General features: G+C 38.6%; 1 protein-coding gene across 6 annotated transcripts in view; it reads right to left on the reverse strand.

Moving 5' to 3' along the window:
* LOC121918885 overlaps window positions 1-22947 on the reverse strand; it is an 88188-nt gene that overhangs the window by 42623 nt on the left and 22618 nt on the right. For all 6 annotated transcript variants that reach the window (XR_006101332.1, XM_042444904.1, XM_042444905.1 and 3 more), the window contains exons 11-23: window positions 21185-21385; window positions 20582-20703; window positions 19258-19486; window positions 16175-16380; window positions 14876-15034; window positions 11929-12019; window positions 10617-10757; window positions 8744-8892; window positions 6959-7070; window positions 4769-4818; window positions 2944-3120; window positions 1371-1488; window positions 341-506 (exon numbers count right to left, since the gene is read on the reverse strand). Coding sequence is in view for 5 of the 6 variants with exons in the window: in XM_042444904.1 (XP_042300838.1) it covers window positions 341-506; window positions 1371-1488; window positions 2944-3120; window positions 4769-4818; window positions 6959-7070; window positions 8744-8892; window positions 10617-10757; window positions 11929-12019; window positions 14876-15034; window positions 16175-16380; window positions 19258-19486; window positions 20582-20703; window positions 21185-21385 (1921 nt within the window). In the remaining variant the exon portion in view is untranslated. The remainder of the gene's footprint in view (window positions 1-340; window positions 507-1370; window positions 1489-2943; window positions 3121-4768; window positions 4819-6958; window positions 7071-8743; window positions 8893-10616; window positions 10758-11928; window positions 12020-14875; window positions 15035-16174; window positions 16381-19257; window positions 19487-20581; window positions 20704-21184; window positions 21386-22947) is intronic.

Here is a 22947-nt window from a genome sequence, read left to right on the forward strand (position 1 = left end):
AGGTTTCCCTGACTGGTTGTTTCATTTCACGTATGCACAGTTAGTTTTGAATAAAACGTTTGCCAAAACATGTTGAACTACTCTACTTTTTTCGTGGTGTGGGGACCTATCCATATTCTTTCATTATTTCTGCCTTTAGTACCAAATTTTCTGTTAACACAGTACTGGTTAAAACACATCTATCTAAGGTATAGCTCTGTTTTTGTATTTGTTGGTTGACTTGAAACATGTAACAAGCGTTTTTGGTTTTTCCCTCCTTTCCACAAAATTATTGGTTTTAATAGTTCATCTAAAATTTGGCAATAGAATCAATTCCAAAAGCAATGAAAATGCTACTAACCAATCCATTCAGTCCCTCCCCAGTCTGCGCTGAGACAGTCAGAAGGGCACAAGTAATCAAAGCACTCCGGAGGACTTCCTAGCTGAACAAAGCTGAAAATGTATGCAATAATGTCGTGAAAAGCTGCCACAATCTCAAGGGTTTGCTTCAGGGCTCTGTACTCAGTCTATGGAAAAGAGTTTTTTAAAAAAAGGATAAGGACAAAATCTTTAATACCAAGCATGCATAAAACATCAAGACTTTACTGAACCAAAGGTTTAGCGGTTTCATAGATTGCCTGTTACATACCAATATTCCCCTAATTCTACTGAGGCTATTTTAGAGGAGCAGAAATTACCCAAAACTGAGCAATAAAGTGAATCAACCTGATTCATAGTGGGTCTCCTCTCCCACTATACACTGGTGTGCTACAGCCTATGCTGTTCAGTAGAGTCACCTAGTCCTGCGGAAAGACTTTGAGGGAGCATAAAGAGGTCTAACACGGTTCCTTATGCAAGCAGCCTTCTCCTCATGTGACCTTTAGATTCAAGCCAGTGCACCTTGACATGTATTCTAATTGTAAATCACATTGGACGTCAACTTTTGCCAAAAAGCAGGGTACTTGCTAAATTAATCAATCAGTCCGAGGAATTTGCAAAATGTCTGATTTGCTGCCATCACCATCAAAGGCTGGCAAATGGATGCTCTTCGATATTTACCATCCATCAGGAGGGGCGTAACTTAGATTTTCCACCACAGGAACCAACATGTTTTGGCCTATATCTAGCTTAATTTAGTTTATAAATTATAATATCTCAGTCATACAACAATGAGCACATTTTCATTTTGTGCCTCTAGGAAATGATTGCCAAATAAATCTATGTAGCTTGAGTAACAAGAGTGGGTAAAGTATAGCCCTTTAGATGTTATTGGACTGCAACTCCCAGGATTCCTCAACACTGACTATGCTAACAAGGATTGATGGGACTTGTTGCAGACCAGCAACATCTGATGGGCATACTTTGGTTATCGTTGTTTTAAGCATACTGACCTTCTCTGGTAGCATTCTGAAGAGAAATAAGACTTCTGATGGATGAGGGATGAACCACAGGTTCAAGAAGGATCGTCCATCAGAGGACAGTAAACAGCGGGGCCGTGGCTGGAATGATCTGAATGGGGTCATAGGAGGAAGCTGAATTACATGGGCAATCATACTACACAGTTCTGTGACACTCAATGGCCACATGACTAACACTGTTGCACTATGCTTACATGGCTATTTTTCATTTTCTGTCTGTAATACATATATCTAATATAGCTGGATTATTATGACAATTGCTCCTATTCCTGTCACAATAATCTGTATACCATCTTGCTACACAGATGAGCCTAAACTGGCCTACAACGTAAGAATAGCAATAGTAAAATTCTGGGCAGATCTCATGTTGCAGCACTGTAGAAGCTGAAGAGGTATAGAAACAATCACTGCTTGGATGAGAGACCACTGAAGACACAACCTAAGGTATGCAGATAACATAATACTACTACCTTGCACATCTACAGCGCTATATAAATAAAGCATAATAATAATAATAATAATAATAATAATAATAATAATAGCAGAAACCAATAGGACCTTGAGCAATTACTGAAGACGGTCAAGGAGGATACTGCCAATGTAGGCTTAATGAAAACAAAAATAAGGGGATCACAGAAAATGTACAATAATTCATCCTCGATAAAAAGAAAATTGAAATAGTCAAAGAGTTCCCATACCTTGGATCAAATATTGACCAGAACAGAGACTGCAGTCAAGAAATATGGAGGACACTAGGACTAGGAAGTGCAGCTATGAAAGAACTGGAAAAGATCTTAAAGCAGAAAGATATAACTCTGAACATGAAAGTGAGGATAGTTCAAAGCCACTGTATTCTCCATCAGCATGTATGAATGTGAGAGCTGGACAGTGAAGAAAGCTGAAAGAAAGAAAATCAACTCATTTGAGATTTGGCCTGGAAGGGAGGGCTGAGGACACAGGACACTACAAACAGCAAAGAAGGCAAACCCATGGGTTCTAGAACAGATCAGGCCTGGACGCTCTCTGGGGGCCGGAATGATGAAATTGAGACTGTCATACTTTGGGCACATCATGATAAGACTTGAGTCATTAGAAAAGACAAGAATGTTGGGAAAGGTAGAGGGATGTAGAAAGAGAGAAAAATCACATGTCAGATCAGAGAGGTTATGGGCCTGAGCAGATCAGATGAGGCCAGGGCATTTAAAATGGTCTCAAACTGGATTATTTCTGGAGTGTGTTTTAGGCCACAGTTCCATGCTCCATTCAGCTACGAAGCAATATCACCCCTTCTCAGTGTTGTTTCAAAAACAAAATGGCAGGAAAGTGGGAGACAGAAACATGTAGAATGCTTTAAGCTCCTCTGAGAAAAAGGCAGGAATAAATGGAGTAAAGATATAATTATATAATATAATTTGTTATAATTATAATATATCTACTGATAATATTAACAGAATATAAATACCAGAATAAACAAACTGTTGGCAAGCCTATTCAATCAAATTTACAAAACAATCAGGCTGGACCCAGAAACAAACTAGTTACAAACCTGGGATCCTCTCCAAGCTTTCCTTTTGATTCTCTCTCTCCTTTCTTCTCTTGTGGTAACCCCACAATGAAGTATTTGGCTCTCACACTAGGGAAATCACTCAGCATAGCTCTTATGCTGTTGTAATATGCAATGATCTGACTCCGAAGAGAGTACTGAGATATGCGATGGTTCATCCTAAATTATTCCAAAATGCAACATTAGCAAAATACTATTCAATTAGTGTCTTAGAAAAGAAGTGCCTTCCCTGTTTTATAATTGCTTTCACTGAAATGCAAAGTGGTAATGCCTGACATACTAAATATTAGCAAAACAATTGTCTCACAATTTTCAGTCTCATGTTGATAGGTTTTGCAAGTGAAAATTATTGACTTTTCAGCATCAGTTATGAATAACAATCACACTCATTTGAAAGCATTGTTCAATCATATATGTAAAGCTGTTGTGATCTTTACATTCAGACAATGAAAAAAGGTTGTTTTCATAACAGAGAGCTGAATTTATAAGCCTGTCCAGCTGCAGACCTCTTGATTTGTGCTCCCTTAGACCAAGTTGCATTGGACTTTTCAACATCTGAGGGAGAGCAGTGCTGAAATGGTACATTCTGATTCACAGCCATGACACTGCTAATATTATATTACAAGAGTGGGGGTATTTTTGCCCCTCCGTGTGTTTGGGATTGCAACTCCCATCAGTCTTTCAAAGCATTCCAGTGATGAGAAATTACAGGAGATGAAGCACAAAAAACTTTAGAAGAGCAAACATTACCCATCCCTGCTGTAAAACTGACATGAACATTTGACAAATACAGACTCTATAGCAGGGGAAGGCAATCTTTTTGAGCCGGGGGCCGAAGCCAAAAAATAAATAATTAAATAATTTTAAAAAATTAAATATATAAATAAACCAGGACAAATGTAGGACAAAATTTTCAAATGGAAGACACTTTTTTTTAAAAAAATGGAGGACACGTGAAAAAATTTGCTGATTTAAAAAAAAAATGTTAATATAAATGCATGTTTCTGAGGCTTCTATAGACAATTGCCCCCCAAAGGCCCCGGCAGCAATCGGTGGCAGGACCAGGCTGGGGCCGGTCCCAAGGCCTCGCCAGGCCGCATCCGGCCCGCGGGCCGCAGGTTGCCTACCCCTACTCTATAGCGTCAATATCTGCTCTGCCACATGATCATTGCCAGTAATATTATATCCAAAATGGATATCCCAAACACGCATTTGCACTATCTAAGAAATTCAGGATTTCCAGGTTTTGCTTTCCCTGCCCTAATATCATTTCACTTGCCTTCTCCCTTTCTGTATTTTCTGTATAACATTCTCTCTCTCTCTCTCTCTCTCTCTCTCACACACACACACACACACATATAAAGGAAGCTAGCCTGACAGCTACATTGCCAGTTTATTCCCTAATATTATTTTCAGTAGCTTTTACTTTCAGTAGTTTCTTAATATATGCGAAACGTAATGCAGATGCCAACCCTGGGTTTTCAGATGGCATCTTGGGTTCAGTTAACTAGATCTTACATTGGGTTAGGTTGGAGGGGTTTCTCCCCCCCCCCACACACACACCACTGCTCTGTTATGATACTTTAATATGTTAGATGTTTAAACTTGTTGTATTTTTTGCAGGGTTTTTACAAGCTTATTGGTTTACTCTCTTTGACTCCTTGGGAGCCTAGCTACTTTGAAGCCTGTTCCTCTGGATAAGTGGGGTGGGGATGGCATCAGTATAGTGACAGGCCTTAGTTTAAACTGAAAACGGGAGAAAAAAGCTTCATACACATAAAGTATTGTATATATTTCATATACTTACTTATGGCAGTATTCAACAATAACTTCTCTTTTGATTTTTTCAACTTCATCCTACAATAAATTTTATTGTTTGGTCTTTACATAATATTTGAAATATTTTATATAAAAACGCATGAAATGACATTTTAAAATCAGACAGACACACTATATTGCAAAGCTGGGGGGATCTATTGTGTCTCCCCTTGCAAACTCCCTTGACTCATTCAGTCCCCTCCAGAGGGCTGCCCCTCACATCAACATAATACCTCTTGTACTTCTCTGATACTGACCTGTAGTGTTTTAGGATTTGTTGCTGTTTTCTGCTTATGTTATTTCATCCCAGAAACACAGGGAAAACAACCATAAATACAGAAATACATTAAAATTGATTGACCAAGTATCATTAAATAGATTTTTGGAAGGGAGGGAAATATGTAAAGGCAACTGTGAATAGAGAGAACAAAATCCAAATGTTACTTCCAACAAGAGTAGATTTAAATCAATGAGACTTACAGGTCTTGCAACTAACAAATCTCATTCATTTTAATAGGTCTTCTCTAGTTGGACATATTCCAAAATTTGGATAGGGGTTGCAGCTGGCACTGGATATAGTCCATAATTTTTCTTGTTAACTGCCTTCAAGTTAATTTATTTCTAATCTTGACTGAATATGACCTAGATTGTTTGTAACTTTGTAACTTCTCCTAAGTAATGCCTGAAGGAGGGTGCCTTCATGTAAAACAGATTCCCAAACTTTAGTCCTCCACATGTTTAGGACTTCATCTCCCAGAATTATTGGCCAAGATGGCTTCTGGGAGACGAATTCCAAAGCATCTGGAGGAACAGAGTTTGCGAACCAATGATGTAAAAGATGTCCTTTTGCTCATGTTAGATTGCTTGCTTAGAATAAAGATTTCCTATAAAGATTTCTCTGCCCACACACTCATTTCACGTACCTTGCCCTGTGTGTGTGTGAGTGTGCATGTTTGTGTATGCTTGTTCATGCGTGTGTGTGTGTGTGTGCATGCACACAGCATACTCGTCTCCCTGTTATTCTGGAGTACTTTTCAGCAGTTCTTAGCACCAGCTACAGCACTCTGTTCCTACCATAAAGTAGGTTTCTTATTAATTCCATATACCAGAACAAAAAATGGATCCTTCACTGCTTGCTTCTTCCCTTCCCTTCCCTTCCTTTACCTTCCCATTTAAAAAAAAAAAATAGAGTTATTGTGCATTAGTGAAATGGGACTTTTGCACTGTGTGGTATAACTCTAAAAAAAGGTTTTAAAAATCTACATCTTGGTTTAAAACTACATCTTAAAAAATATGGGACTATACAAATTGGCACTTTGTGCCAGCCTGTGCGTGGAGTGTCTGCATGCTCCAAGCTCTACTTCTACTGGCGGGGCACCATTTTGGTGCGCGCTGGTCTACACGGCACACACCATGATGACACACCTCTGGTGCAGCAACCAAACAGTGCAGCACAGAAGGGGTGTCACCATGGTGCACCGGTGCACCTATGACACCCCTTCCAGGGAGCAAGAAGAAGCTGCTTTTTATGGCTTCTTTTCACTCCCTCTGAAGGCCATGGTGTGCAGTTGCTGTGGCCCTAATCGGGGCGAAAAGGGACAGCATCCTGCTGCCCATCTGTAGAGCCCCTGAGTCTTGGTTTAAAAAAAAAACAAACAAACCTGGAAGAGCCTCGGCAGTGTCTAAGGAACTGTATCACAGGTGGTAGTCACACATCTTTAGACCAATCTGGATGATCCCACAGTTGCACTGATTTTCCTTTTTGTTCCAATTAAATTTTTGTTCCAATTAAATTATAAAGCATAACAACTGTTCTTAAACTCTTTCACACAGACTTCATTACAGCTCTACTGTTCATTTAAAACACACACACTTTCATTCTCCACATGTATGATTACAGAATTAAAAATGACACAATTATTTTTAAAAACAAGAGGTTTTGTGCAGCCTTCTAGGCATCACAAAAAGAGTTTTGTACAGCTCTTCAGATATCACTGAACTGGCACTCTCAGAATTCCTCACCACTGGCTATGCTGGTTAGGGATGCTAACAACATGGGCCACACAATTCCCAACTTTGATTTTAAAAGTTCAGAAGACTGAAGCCAAATTATTCCTTTGAAATCATTCTAAAAATAACATCAGTATAACTGCTAAAAATATATTCCTGATGGACTTACAGTTTTTTGCATTCTACTTCCCAAGGTTTGCTTCTTTTGAATGAATGTGTTCAGCATCATGTCTCGGGGACCCTGTTTCTCCAGCTGGATGGAAACAAAAGCTTCTGGGTACCTGGAGAACAAATGAATGACTGCCCTTAAGATAGAAATATTGGCACTATTCTGTTAATAGGAAAGCTAAATAGTAAATACTTATTCCACAACTATGGTCCATTCTGCACGGGAATAAAGTACGCGCTCTGCGCGTACTAGGATTAGAAAGGGGCATCATTTCCTGACGCCCCTAACCCTAATACAGACCGAGTCCGTACAAAATGGTGGCACCAGTTCCACACGGGCACCACCATCTTGGCGTAGCGGACGCATTGTGTCCGCACATCGCGCGGCACATATGACACTGCGAGTGCGCCATTGGCGCCTTGCGATGTCATAAACGCGCCACAAAAAGAAGCACCATTTTGGTGCTTCTTATTTGCAGCGCGGAGGACCCACGCAGTTTGGATGCTGGGGCTCCTCCGCGCTGCAAATGACGGTGGCGGCAGACCACCCGTTTTGGGTGGTCTGTAACGTGCCTATGTTTTCTAAATATTTAGTAAAATAGAGTTCTGCCATCATTAATGCTAAGAGACTTTGAGACTTCTTATCTCAAAATCTACGTTTAGTGAAAATGTGCATGTGAGCCTTAGCAAACAGGAAGTCCAAAACAATACAAAAATGACTTTCCCATCATGACATCCTACATCAACACAGTATAGTGTGAATGGAGTAACACTATGGGCATAGCGAACTGTGTGGTCCTTCCCCCTCAACAGGAAACTCTGAGCCCCATAGGAGTCAGAGAGGGACATAAATATAAGCCCCTAAGGAGAGAGATCCATTTATCTTCCATTCCTTATTCAGCCAGAAGGAACGGTCATGATAAGCTGAAAAAGTCTCAATATTACTGATTCAACCCACTGAGTTTGCCTACACGTTGCAGCATTAGGATGGAAATGAACAACAGAGGCAATGGTATCACCACCACCACCATTCTATCATATCCTACCTTTTGCCCAGTTCAGGGCTCAAGACAGCATAGAACAGTTAAAACAAACATAGCTAAAAATTCTCGACACACAAAAGTCATAGCATCCATGAGCTGTGTGTGAATGGAGTCTGTGATGGTATTTACTGAACACTCGTTTAGAAAGTAATGTCATTTCAATAGCTTTAAATTCTCAGTCACCTTATTCTGATAACCAAAGAGTTTTGTGTGTAGAAATACATTTGTGTACACAAGCAAGACTTTGCAACTCCCAACATCTGGGGAAGTCAACTGAGGCCCTTCAGATGTTTTAGGGCTGCAGCTCTCATAATCCCTCAACACTGGCTATGCTGAGTAGAACTGATGCAAGATGTACAGCTAGAGGACCATATTTGCCAGCCTTCACTAAACAAGCACCTTAAACATCCAATAGTTCCATTTTTTTCTTTGAAAGGTACAGTGATTTCCATTTGAGTTTTTTTTTTTTTTGCACCATCTCTCTTAACTTCATAAGGTTTCTCTTTGTCATCTGCCAAAAGCCACTGGATGTGCTTAGAAACTCATGAGCATCAATTAGTCAGGTAGTCCAAACGACTTCCAACAAAATAGGTTGCATTATCATTAGACTGGATACTATGGGTTTGGGACATGGAGACTATCAAATAAGTATTAACACAGTCCAACACTGGACGGGATTAACGTGGTTCCGGTAGCTAGTACATATTGCTAAGAGAATAAAAGCATCAAGTCCTAACAATTACCTCCTTAAATTACAGTGCCCAGCTATAAAACGCCCAGTGAAATATGAAAGTGGTGTAGTAGCAAGTAATTGGTCTTCTAGTTCATTCCCAATTGTAGAACTGCTTCCACTTGCTGAGCTGCTCTGACTTCTCAGACTTAGGGCCCCTTCCTAAAACAGATGCATAGATTTTCCTTTAACACAGACTTATTATCTAAAACAGATAACAAACCCTACTTATTATTGCAATAGGCAGAGATACACTGTGTATCTATCTATGAGTAATTATGCAAGCCATGTTTACATAGCTGTCTGTCTGATATTTGACTACTACTTTTTAAAGCAATAAAGGTAAATTTAATGTCAACTGTTCATGTGATAAATTCACTTCTCTGTAATGTTTAAATTTCAGATTAACACACTGAGCATCATATGAGTATACATTAATACAAATCTGGTCTCCAGAGTTGTAGTTCAGTGTTCAAACCGCTATACCATGTGCCTTCAAGCTACTTGTCAACTTATGGCAAATTTCATTAATTTCATACAGTTTTCTTAATAATAATAATAATAATAATAATAATAATTTGTTTTATTTATATACCGCTATTCCAAAGATCATAGCGGTGAACAGCAAGTAAGCTAATTAGCAAGTATGCTAATTTGCCCCCAACAGTCTGGGTACTCATTTTAGCGACCTCGGAAGGATGCAAGCCTGAGTCGAGCTTGGGCCCTTTTTTGCTGGTCTTGAACTCGCAACCTTGTGGTTTTGAGTGAATGGCTGCAGTACAGGCATTTAACCACTGCGCCACCAGGGCTCCTTCTTAGGCAAAATGGTTTGCCAGTTCCTTCTTCTGAAATAGAACCTACAGCACCTGATGTCTGTTGGCAGTCTCCCAGCTAAATACTAATTAGCCACCATTTTAATTTCTTGCTGCACTCCAGAGCAATACAATGTTAAGGGCATTGGGAAAAACTGAAATGGCAACAAGGCCTGAGGCTACTTAGAATATTGGGTTTGGGCTAGATCAGTGGTGGTGAACCTTTTAGAGACCAAGTGCCCAAACTGCAACCCAAAACCCACTTATTTATTGCAAAGTGCCACATCCCTCTGGATTTCTAATGACAAACTCTAGTGAAGTCTGTGTTGGGATGATGGTGCGTGTGCCCACAGAGAGGGCGCTGAGTGCCACCTCTGGCACGCGTGCCATAGGTTCGCCATCACTGGGCTAGATTATTCTTTATTTTTTGGAGGGGACCAGGGCCCTGGCAGTTGCCTGAGAATGCCAGAGACTGATATTGGCCTTGTCTAAGCGCACTGCAATGTGGCAATTTTCTATTTTTGCAGTTGGCTTTTTTTACGTAGAAAGAAAGAAAGCTTACACCTGCACCAAAACAAGCAAACAAAATATATCCAGAAGACAATTTTTATTCATATTGGCCAATTGTTACTAAAGTAAAGGAAATGCAAATATTGAATAGATTAACATTCAACAGAGAATACATTTTTGTCTGTGGTTAAAAATAATGACACTGATTGAAATATGTATGTTTTCTCATTCTTCTCTTATGACTTTGAAGAAAACATATAATAGCTAATTTAATTAATGGTTCAATCAAGTGTTAACATAACATTAGGTGGAATTTTATGACATCCCAGCTAAATTGATATAAGGATGTTAAGCAAAATGTATTTAATGTTCTCTATAATTTAGTCTCTTTTATGTTATTATAACTAAAGGATTATAAATAAATCTCCATACCCAACCTCTCTCTTTTTGACAGCAGCCCATGGCGGCTGTGTTTTCTTTTGTTTTAAACCAAAAATTATATGTAAAAAATTACATGTGCAGTGCTGTTTGGCCCTTAGGGAGATGGGGACAGTGACTTCTAACCTTCATGTCCATAGTTCGTGTGGGTTGCATCATGGGACAAAATGCAGCCTGTTGAATAGCCATAAGGAGTGTGTTTTTATGAGTGACTTGGCAGGCAAGAGCAATCTGCAAATTTTCCACTCCATAAGGATTCAATAAGATCTGAAGGATAAACATTAAAAGATAAGCAATTACACTACCATAATGGGAAGTCACACAGTTCTTGTCATGCATGTATCAGCTACACGCCTGTCAAAGGATGGAATCTTTTTTACATGAATACAGAATATGATTCTGTTACATATGGAACCTAGAATAATTACATGCAATAGAAAACAATAATGAATTTTACCATATATGACAATAATTTGAATATTTGCAACTGATACAGCCCATGGGTGATCAAGCTACAGTTCTAACCGAGTCCACAAAGAGTAGACGTAGAGCTATGTGTATGTTCTAGAGAAGCCCATAGAATGTATGTGCAGTGGATTACCACTAAACAGTGAGTGAGTGAGTAGGAAAGTAATTTACTGGCACAACAATGCAGCATCTGCACTGATCTGTGGAATCCATGAAGTACTGGACATAATAGCAACATGTGAATTAACCCATGAGACCACAGGACTGAAATGCTATAAACACTTCATAGCGTGGTCTATCCTTCTCTTGCTTGCATTGCTGAACAGCTGAGTATAGCACACATTTAACTGCTTTCATACAGTTGTTATATTGCAGTTTTTCTACAAAAATTGAAATATTGCTGGTTCCCTCACACAATTAGATCAATAATAATAATAATAAAATTTATTTATATCCCACCCCATCTGCACTCAGGCAATCAGGGTGGCTTACAGCACTAAAAAGTGTACATATCATATCCCCCAACCTTCCCTCCCTTAAAATAGAATTAAACACTTTACAATTAAAACATGTTTAAAAGATTGATAACAATTTAAACAATAAAAATAAACAAACAACAATGGACAGGCAAACAGCAACAGGATCGGTCCATTGTTCTCTCTCTCTGGTGACCAGGCATCTATTCAGGAAAGGCCTGCCAAAAGAGATCCATCTTTACAGCTTTTTAAAAACTCTCTAAGGTGGTTATATGACAGATCTAATCCGACAGGCCATTCCATTGTCTGGGAGCGATAGCCGAAAAGGTCCTCTGGGCAGTTGTGGATAACCTGGTTTTCATTGGTTGTAGCAGATTTCTCCCAGAGGACCTAAGTGTGCAGGGTGGATTATATGGAAGGAGGTGGTGAGATGTGTGTTAAAATGTAATGATTTTACAGCATTTCAGTTTATGATGAATGGGAAAAAATGGCACCTGAAGAATGCTTTCTCTTGTGTGAAAACTAAATTTGCCGATTTGATTGTCAATATCCTGGATGTTTAACGTTAAACTGGATGGAATATATCTGTAAGAGATAAGTGTCGCTTAGTTATTAAGATACAAAATGCAAAATTTTCTTACCCAGTAATTAAATTAAAAACTTTTTTGCTTGCTTTTGGGTTAACTTTACATTTTCTTACTGTAAGGAATTACAGAAATAACTTTCATTTTTATACAAAACACATATCCAATCATATTACTGATGGAGAGCCATCATTAGAAGTATTCCAAAATGCTGACCAATTCAGCATATGTAAGCATTAATCTAAAAAGGAGAGACATGGTTTATCCTTTCCAAAGGCAGGTGGTTTGACATGACTAGTACATGTAACAAAATGCCTGTTTCTGAATGCTACTGTAGATTTCTGAAGTGTATCAATAAAAAGACATATGTTATACAAAATCAGTCTTCCACAAACAATGGTTTGTAGAAATACGTATTACTATGCTCCTTAGCCAGGTCAAACTGGAGGGGGATGAGGAAATTGAATCACGAGAAGAGGACAGGTTAGTGCCAAGTGTGGTGGTGGTCTTTAAAACAAGATGCAGGATCATATCATACCTTGACTTTTGCTCTCAAAGGGGAGTTACAAAAGCAGAATTAAACTTCTATATATTTCTGGGTTTTATTATTATTAATATTTTTTGCATTTTGTGGAATGGTGCACGCCGCCATTGCTCCTGGGGGTGGAAAATCCTTGTACTTTGACCATCCCTCAGTTAAAGAAATCAAAATCATCTATAGTCCACAAAGAATGCGTGCTCAGCTATGTATATATCCTAGACAAGCTCATCTGATGTATGAACAGTGGATTACTACTGAACAGTGAATGAGTGGGTAGGAAGACCACTTACTGAGACAACAATACAACACTCATTCCCTCCAACTACAGTGGGCCCTTGGTATCTACCATGTGGGTACCAAAATCCATGGATGATCAAATCTCATTAAATACAATGGCACAGTAAACTGGTGGCTCATATATAAAAAAGTAAAATCAAGGTGGTTGGTTTTGTTTTGGGGTTTTGGGGTATTTATATATATTTTCAAATATTTTCAAACCATAGGTGATGGAATTTGTGGATACAGAGGGCCAACTGTACATTGATTTGGCAAGGACAGTCTTCTTCCATTTGTTCAACTACTTTTAAATTGTTCCGGTTTCTCTCTCCTCCTTCCATGTCAGCTGCTACCACACTACAGAATTAATGCAGTCTGATACTGCTTTAACTGTCATGACTCAATCCTATGGAATCTTGGGATTTGTACTTTTTTTGTGGTGCCAGGAATCCCAGACAGAATAGGTTAAATATCTCACAGAACTACAGACCTCACAGTTCCATAGCACTGAACCAAAGCAATTAAAGAGGTGTCAAACTGCATTAATTCTGCAGTGTAGATGAAGCCTTTCTTCCATTTGTCCTCAGCTTACTTCATTTGCTGCAAACTGAGTTCAAAGTGCAAAAGTAGTTTGCACTCAGCTCAGCCATGGAGGAGGAGAGAAAAAAGCTGGATCTTTTTTCCCAGTAGGCTCCAGGAGAAGGAAACTGCTGCAGCCTCTCCTAGTTTGTCTGTTCTTTCTCACTGATAACTCTTGCCATATTGATCATACTTTTGATGTTGCTTGGCCACGCATGTCTCATTTTCATCTGTGAAATATTGATCAGTGGAATCCATCAAGCAGTGCAGGCACAACACAGAAAGACTGATGAGTGAGTGATCCCATATTGCGCAGCAGAGATCATAGCACTGATGTGCTATTCACACTGTATAGCATGGTCTGTACCTCTTTTTGCTTGTATTTCCCACACATCTAACAAAACTGTTTCACTTTTCTTTGCCTGGATTATGAAAGCTACTGGCACAAGCAGTTAAGAGGAGGAAGACAGGGCACTGGAATCTGTCAAGGACAGGTGTAAAGTTCTGAGTCATCATGACCTGGCCTAATAATGGTGAGAAAACATATTCCGTGGTGGTGGAGCAGACCCAGCTTCTGTGGGTATGTTCCAGGAACAAAGGTCTGGAAGACTGCCTGGGTGAGGTGGCAGCAGCAATGGTGCATATCTGGTTTCTACTGTGTTTGCGTGCATATAGAGCATCTGTACCTTGCCCTCTCAAGATTACTCACAAGGGCACAATTGGCAGCTCCAGTAATGCAACAACTAAACTGGAATGATTATTCTAGTATAAGCATTAATATATATTGGTATCTAGAAAATACAAAGATAGTCTAGTCCCAATGAATTTGGCAGGGAAAACTTAACTGCACGCCTTTTATGCACTCCCTCTTAATTTCTTCCTGTTATGAAATTATAACAATTATTTGTTTTATTATTATTACTTTTGAAACCATGAAAATACAGCTTTCAGTCTCACTTTATTTACATAAGTGTTTGAAATCCAAACATTAGGATGTGTTTAACTAGGGCTAGTTTGTTCTATACTGTGGTGGGCAACTATGGAAGGATAGGGGGCTGGATCAGCTCTCAGGAGACCTTGGAAGGTCATACACACCACACTGCAACTGCTTACAAAAATTTTTTAAAAATTGTTTACTCCCACATGCCCCCAATCATCCTTGGAGGGTGGGGTGGGTGAGGCCATTTTCATCTTGCTTTGCGGGCAGCCTGGGCCATTATAGCTTCAGGAAAAGCCTTGTTTAGCAACAGGAAATGATGATAAGTCACTCCCTTGTATTTATAAAGTTATTTCCTGGGTCCAAAATGGCCCAGCTGGTTGTCTGGCCCACAAGCTGCACTTTGCCCACCCTAGCTCTATACTAAACTGTATACTATAATTTGATCTGGACCTTGTTGTGTTAAACCAACTGCTGGTCCAACTTACAACAATTATTGAACTACTCAAAATGCTCTTTCTTACCTGTCAACACTACTGTCCTGATGATCTAGTAGAGAAGTAATAAATACTGATGCAGGCTGGTCTGCTTTTTCTTTGTGAGTTGCAAATTCAAAATACACAGGCCTTAAGTAGAGATGGAACTCATCGAAACCCATTTCTCCTGAAAATTCCTTATACAGTCTAAAGGGGGAAAGAACACATTTACTTCTGGAGATATGTATGTCATCATCCTTTCTTATGAGTTTTAAACTTATGACAATATGTTTGTATGGACATATTTAAATAATATCCTGCCTTCCTCTCAGCCTGAGCTTCAAGGCAGCTTTCAAGTCCCAACTAGAGCAGCCCTATTCAGTCAATCATTGAATGATGAGCCAACGCACAGATAAATTCCACTAATGCAACGAGTCTAATCCAGGCTAAAAACAGGATTTTATTTTATTTGACCTATGTGTTTGCACCAGTCATCTAGCCATGAATAGTGTCAGAAAACACTACAGCCCTTGGTTCATTTGACATGCTTAAAAACTGTTTGTTGCTGTTGTTTGTAGCCCTCCAGCCATTGTTGGAAGACAAATATCATTGTGACTTGGAGTCCATGTACATTTGGAGAACCACAGTTTTCTCCACTCATGGTATATAGATGATGGAGTTTAAAGTTAAATGGTGGCTGAATGAATGTGAAAGGGAATAGATTTCCCTATCAAGGACGTAATAGCTAAAGAAGGCATTTTAATAATAATAATAATAATAATAATAATAATAATAATAATAATAATAAGTTTTATTTATATACCGCTATTCCAAAGATCATAGCGGTGAACAGCAAGTAAGCTAATTTGCCCCCAACAGTCTGGGTACTCATTTTAGCGACCTCGGAAGGATGCAAGCCTGAGTCGAGCTTGGGCCCTTTTGCTGGTCTTGAACTCGCAACCTTGTGGTTTTGAGTGAATGGCTGCAGTACAGGCATTTAACCACTACGCCACCAGGGCGCCTTTTGATCAATAGTGGCTTAGAAGGACTGAAGAAATGATAGATCCACATCTTTACAAGAGTTCTATTGTTGCAAAGAAGCCAGATATGAATGAAAGTCTCAAAAATGATTAAAATAATAATTTAGGGCATGTCCTAGCACCTGTCTTTTCACAGAGCAATGGTGGGGAATCGCTGGACTTGCAGATGGTCCCATAATTTCTGGCACTGCCCACTAGCCATGCTGGCTGGGACTGATGGTTGATGAAATCCATAAAAAGGCCACACGTTCTCCACCCCATCATAAAGAGCTCAACAGAACAGCTTTCTTCCCCAGTACATACTAACCTGCCCATCTGTGCACTTTCTACTGCTGCCTCTATCAATCGATAGCGAAGGACTAGAAGTTCAAGAAGCCTTGAGAAGACATTCAGGATTAAAATTTGTTTTTCTTTGTTCCCTTTATTCTGTTCTTCCTTTATTTCTGACTTCAATGCTGACACAGCAATCTCTTTTACAAGAGATGGGTCTTCAATCAGAATCTCTGTGAATAACTATCAAGGAAACATATTACTTGTAAATTTTAAATAAAAAGAATGATATGTCAATTTTGTTATTGATTTTATGTCTGCTATTTTATTGGTTACACTATTGTAACTTAGTTTGGGAATGTCTGAGCGAAAGGCAGTTTACATTTTATTAATGTATAATACAAACCTCCTCTGAACAGATCTTGCCAGGAAAAACCCATGGTAAGTTCAGCTTAGGGTCACCATAACTTGGAAATGACTTGAAGACACACAACAATCCTAATATGTTTTTCATAATTCAAAATGTTAGAGATGGGGACATTTCTAGGTAACTCACAGTAGTGATTCTTATAAAGGAATACTTGTTTGAGTGATTTTTTTCCTGTTGTTCCACTTATTAAAATAACTCAGAGTTGTATTTAATTACTTTATAAAACAAATAACATTTTAAAAATTAAAAACAAACAAGAACAACAGACTGGAGAGAGTAGGTAATCTAAGAACAAAGAGTGGCAATGAATTGGGCAGATGACTATCAATATTCATAAGGTCTAATGCCTGCTGGGCTGATCAGTTTTTGTCTAGTTTTGAGTGGAGGGACATCGGATGGGGAGGAATTCCTGAATTGGGGCATTAAATAAACTAGATGCAGCAACTGAAAAGGCTGGGTTATGTTCTTGGCAACCAAACATAAGTTAGCAAGTAGAAAAGAATCAGATGATCCACAAGAGCAAGCAGGCTCCTGTGCTCACACTCCTGTACATATTTTTTGTGTGTGTAACTGTAAGTAACACTTAATATGTTTATTTAAAAACCACTCCTTCTCAAGAGTGCAAAAAATTACAATTGTCCAGCTTACTAACAGAAAATCCTTTAAATATTTCAGTTTATTCCATAATACTAACCAAGAAACATGGATGGCATTGATGGAGATCTGTAGCAACAAATACTTTGCTGTGAATAATATCACTATGCTGAGCACATTACGTAAACATGTTGGACACCACTTCCCATCAGTCCTAGGTCTTTTTTGCACAAAGCTTTTATGATGCAATGAAGAGGGTGTTTTTCATGTTGTTGTTGTTTCATTTTCCTTCATAATACTAGTGTTTTTGCCACACACACAAAATGTATTTGTTAGCACAGGAAAGTGTATTTTTTCTTTTTTCCTTCCTTCTTTGTGTGAAAGATACTTTCACAAGTATCTCAGTTTAGAAATGAAGCAGCTCCATGTGAGTATGCTCTGGGTACATGGCAGATGCGGTGATCAAAGGTATGCCCCAGTCCTGTACCCCATTCTCATTTTATTTGCAGTAGGGAAAGTATAAGGGACACTTGGGATCACCAGGAAAGAGGTTTGGGGAGGGGTTGATCTCGATTTCCCCAATATTTCCTATTACCAATATATTTTTAGTATTTCCCCCCTTATCTGTTACATTTCACTGTACTAGTATTACAGTTGCAAAGGAAGCCCATTAAGAAACAGTTTTTCCAATGAGGGTGTTGGTGGAATTTACCCACCAACCCATTGCCATTTACTTCCTTGGTCTTCTTCACATTGCTCTTTCTTTTTATATATTCTTTTTCTTTCCTAAGGGACCGCAATTATAATAATTTGTTGCTTTGTGCCTTTAAGTCATTTCTGACTTATGGCAACCCTAAGGTGAACCTACCATGGGGTTTTCTTGGCAGAATTTGTTCAGAGGCTTTGGCTTTGGCTTCCTCTGAGGCTAAGAGAGAGTGACTTATCTAAGGTCACTCAGTGGGTTTCCATGGCTGAGTAGGGATTCAAACCCTGGGTTCCCAGTGTCTAGTCCATTACTCAAACCATTACACCATGCTGACTGCAGTTGCAATATAGAATGTGACCAATATGCAACAATGCAAAGAGAGAGGAAGGGAAAGGATAGAAGAGTTGCAACAGAGAAAAAAAAGCAAAACAAAACAAAAAAGCAGTAAAAATGAGGTGGGAAAAATTACAACAGCCTCCCTAGAAATAGCCTAATTAGGTCAAGGTATGTTGAAATGTGTGAGGAATTTACTCAGCTGCCCCCAGTGCAGGAGAGCTAAAGCAGGAATGGTCAGTATAATCATGTGACTAAAACCAAAGTGTAAAAGGAAACATTACAATTCCAATAGTGAAAGGATGGTACAATCCCATTTTTTAAGAGCTAACGTGAACTGTCAGCATAGCAATTGGTCCAGCAATATCTGGAGGGCTGCAGTTGACTACTGCATGTGTATAAATTGTGTTCCTAGTGTAGATTAGAAAACAGGGGTCATAGATATTTTGAAGCACCAACAGCACAATCCTGAGCTCAGTGGATCTTATTCCTAAGAAAGGGCAGTTGACTACTGCATACACATGCTGTAGTCAACTGCAGCCCTCCAGATGTTGCTGGACCAATTGCTATGCTGACTGTTCACATTAGCTCTTAAAAATGGGATTGTACCATCCTTTCACAGTTGGAATTGTGATGTTTCCTTTTACACTTTGGTTTTAGTCACATGATTTTGTTGAAACAAAGCAGCCAATGGAGTCCCTTTCCCACCCAGGTCAAACTGCATTGTACTGAAAGCGAAGCAAGAAATTCTAGCATCTGAAAAATCTTGCAATCACATTTTCATATCTCTGGAAGGAAAAATAAATACAACAATGTCAAAGCAACTAATTAACATTTGGTGCCTTTCTATGACACCAAAAATCTCACAATGCCAAATGGTAAGGCCAAACTTGATGCCAGAGGAAGTAGACTTAAACCTATAAAAGCTTATGCTACCAACTCATTCCTTTTTTTCTGTTAATCTCAAAGATATTACAAGATCCATTTGTGTACCTAACTAAAGATATGTAGCACAACATGAATTCACTATAAATTTTGAAGAGAAATATAAGCATACGTCCTTCTGTGTTTGAGAGCCATAAAAAGATCTTGGATTTTCCAGGGACAGCCATGCATCCAGAACAAGCTGAAGTACTTGTTTGTCCAATTTAATTGCCTCTTTGGCAGTCTTTGGCCTACAGATTTGCTGGAACTCTTGAAGGACATGACACAGAGCTTTCGGGATTAAAGATACCAGGCCAAGGGATGGGTGGAACTCCAACAAATAAATGTTCTTCAAAGCTGTACTTTAATTTAAAGAAAGGAAAAGATAAAAAGAATTATGAACGCCAAGGATGATGAAATGAAGAAACAGTTTTTGTTTTTAAAGAAAGTCAAAAGCATCTTCTCAGCCAAGATAATGATAATGAACAAAGAAACCCAAAGAAGAAAATAAAAGTTATAGATGTTGTTCACCACAAATAACAGCAATGTAATGATTCTAACTGGAGTAATCAAAGTTAGGCAAATTCATTGTAGGAATTTTTTAAAAACTCTCCAACTTCCATATGCTGTAAACACAAATAATTTTATGTATAATTATACAGAGGGTCCACCATATCCATGGGGGTTTGGTTCCAGGATTCAGGGCAGATATGAAAAAATGGAGGTACTCAAGTACCATGTTATTAAATGGCAGCAATGTGAACACATGCTCCAGCGTGTCCATGTTCATATCACCACCATTTAATGAGAGACCCACAGTTAGTGAAATTCATTGATCCAGAGCTGACAGATCCAGAGGGTCTATCCTCTCTCTCTCTCTCTCTCTCTCTCTCTGTTGTATGTGTGCTGGGAAAACAATTAGTTGTTTAATTTTTCAATTTAAGCAGGAGAAATAGCAATGCTGCTGCTGATCACTATGTTGCAAACTATTTATCCATCTAAGTTTAATGAGCTTATATAAACCAGAGTTAGTTTAAGAGAATTCCCCAATTGATTAAGATATTTAATAGCTTATTGTTTCGACCACTTAATTTTGCTGTTTTTAGATAATTTTATTGAATAGTTAAAATTGTAATTGAATGTTTTAACTGCTTTTATATTGTATCATGACATATGTCATAGTTTTATCTGATGTGAAACGCTTTGATCTCAAGGAAAAGCGGTATATAAATAAAATGTTATTATTATTATTATTATATTATAATAGTAGGGCTTCTCTGAAGATGCCAACCACAGATGCTGGCAAAACGTCAGGAATAAACTCCTCTAGAACATGGCCACATAGACCAAAAGCCCCACAAAAAACAATAGTAGGACTCGTTTGCATTGCATTTTTACCGAACATGGATAGCAAGAATAGGTCTCCTTACATTGACAGGGAGGCAAATATTACTTACGGGCTGTTATTAATAGCAATTAATTGCTTTGGAACAATATATGGAGGAAAACCAAATTCATGGATGCCACCTTTGGGACCATGATGCCAAATCTTATGGTTATAGTCACGCTGGTTGTCTATCTGAAAATCAAACAAGCAAAATGTTCTTGTGAAATTACAGGGGGAAAAACTGCTAGTAATTTTCTAACGCATGATATTAAATAACATTTCAAAGGTGTTATAGGTGTTGCAGGTGGATATGCTGGAGCAACCATCAAGAATGATGCCTATCTTTTAACAAAAGGTACATTTATCAACATTTAGGTCTACATATAATTTCCATTATGCACCTTGGACCACCATGATGTTCAAATTACAATTGTAATTGCATGTATAGCTGAACAGTTCCTTGGTAAACAATAGCCTCAAAGCTGACAGTGTCATAGAATAAGGGAAACTGAATACAGCTCCCAAAAATTAAATCAACCAAGTAGCCTCTGATAAGTTGGCAAACACCTTGGGAGCTGTAATACTCCAAACAACTTTTCCAAACCCTGTCCTGGCACAACTTTGGTTCAAATGAGCATTAGCTGTACCATGAACAAACTCTTGGTCTGCTCACCTGTTGGTTCAATATATCCCTCACCAGCTGTATCTGAAGTCTTAGGCAAGCATACTCATCCTTATAGATGTTCACAAAATATCCTAGGTTGAAATCAAACCGAGGGCGTAGGTACATGACATCTGTTACTACTTGGGCCAAAGCAAATCTTTCTTCCAAAGCTAAAGCATGTTGGTACGCTTCAAAGTAACAATCTAGGAGCTGAAAACACATTTAAAACAAGGAAAGGCTTGTTTCATTCTGTTTTTTTTTTTAAAAAAACACATTTGTGTTATATTAATTTTGTATGCTAATCATTAAGTCATTTCAGTATGAAAGAAATATTTTGCAACTGGGTTCAGATCTTTCCCTGCTACTTTCTGGCTGACAGATAATTTTTAAGGTGTGGAGAGCTACCATGGTGGTGTTGTTTGAGCACTGGACTACTACTCTAGAGACTTGGGTTCAAACCCCCACTCTCCATGGAAACCCATTGGGTGACCTTAGGCAAGTCACACTCTCTCAGCTGCAGAGGAAGGCAAAGTAAAAAAACCCCTTCTGAAAAATCTTGTAAAAAAACCCCTCCATGATAAGTTCATAAGCAGGAAATGACTTCTTCTTCTTCTTCTTCTTCTTCTTCTTCTTATTATTATTATTATTATTATGCTTTATTTATATAGCTCTGTAGATTTGTACAGCGCTGTACATACAAACAATAAAATAGATAAGAGTAAACCTGCCCGTGGCGTACAATCTAACAAATAATAGCATAAAATTTATAAACAATACATAACAATACAAGGAAAGGGTTCAATAAAACAGGCAACAAATTAAAAACGTCAAATAGCACATAATAGTCACGCAATGCCTGGGAACGTTTCTCAGAACAAGATGGTCTTCAACTCAGTTTTGAAACTGGTTAAAGAAGTGATGACCGGCTGTGAGGCTCGTGGGGGAAGGAGATTCCAGGAATGAGGGGCAGCAAGTGAAAGGGGACAAATTCAGGACGGGGCAGAGAAAATCCTGGGCTGAGACACACAACCTTTCCCCCAAAACTAACATATAAGGTGCCTTACAAGATGTTTTTAAATAAAAGTAAAGCCACAAGTAGCTACCATATACAAAAAGTAATGAATAAAACAGAACTAAATTGTTAATAGAAATAAAACCACTCAAAACACTGACTTAAAAGCAAATTATATCATACAATGCCACTATTAAAAGAATTGGACCGACTGCCAAAATGCTTCCGGTCAAAATTCAGGGTATTTGTGATGTTATTTAAAACTTGACTCGAGGGATCACCTCTCTGTATATGTACTTGCCCAAGGACTGAGGACCACTGCAAAGGCCATCCCCTATGTCTCACCAATGAAAGCACTATACTGTGAAAAGACATTCTCAGTGATGGTACCCTAATTGTGGAATGCCCTTTCTTTGGAGGCCTGGTTGGCACCAACATTAGTCTCATTTGTGCCAAATGAAAACATGGCTGTTTATTACAGGCTTTGGGCCTCTGTGATTTTCCTAAAAATACTAAAGCACATGGTTTGACATTGGGAAGTACAAGAAGCAGGAGGAGGAGGAGGTCTTTTTCTTTTCTATAAAGTATTCTGTTCCTCAAAGCCGAGTAGAAATTTAAAAAGAAAAGTCTTCATCTGTTGACAAAACAATAGTAAGAAGGGAGCCTTGGGCCACCTCCTAACTATCTTATAACTTTGATTAATTGATTTTAAAGTACTTTTAAAAAAACTGGTGAGATCTCTGCAGAAAAAAATCTCCAA

The sequence above is a fragment of the Sceloporus undulatus genome, chromosome 1, assembly GCF_019175285.1.
Source record: "Sceloporus undulatus isolate JIND9_A2432 ecotype Alabama chromosome 1, SceUnd_v1.1, whole genome shotgun sequence".
Taxonomy (NCBI): Eukaryota; Metazoa; Chordata; class Lepidosauria; order Squamata; family Phrynosomatidae; genus Sceloporus; species Sceloporus undulatus.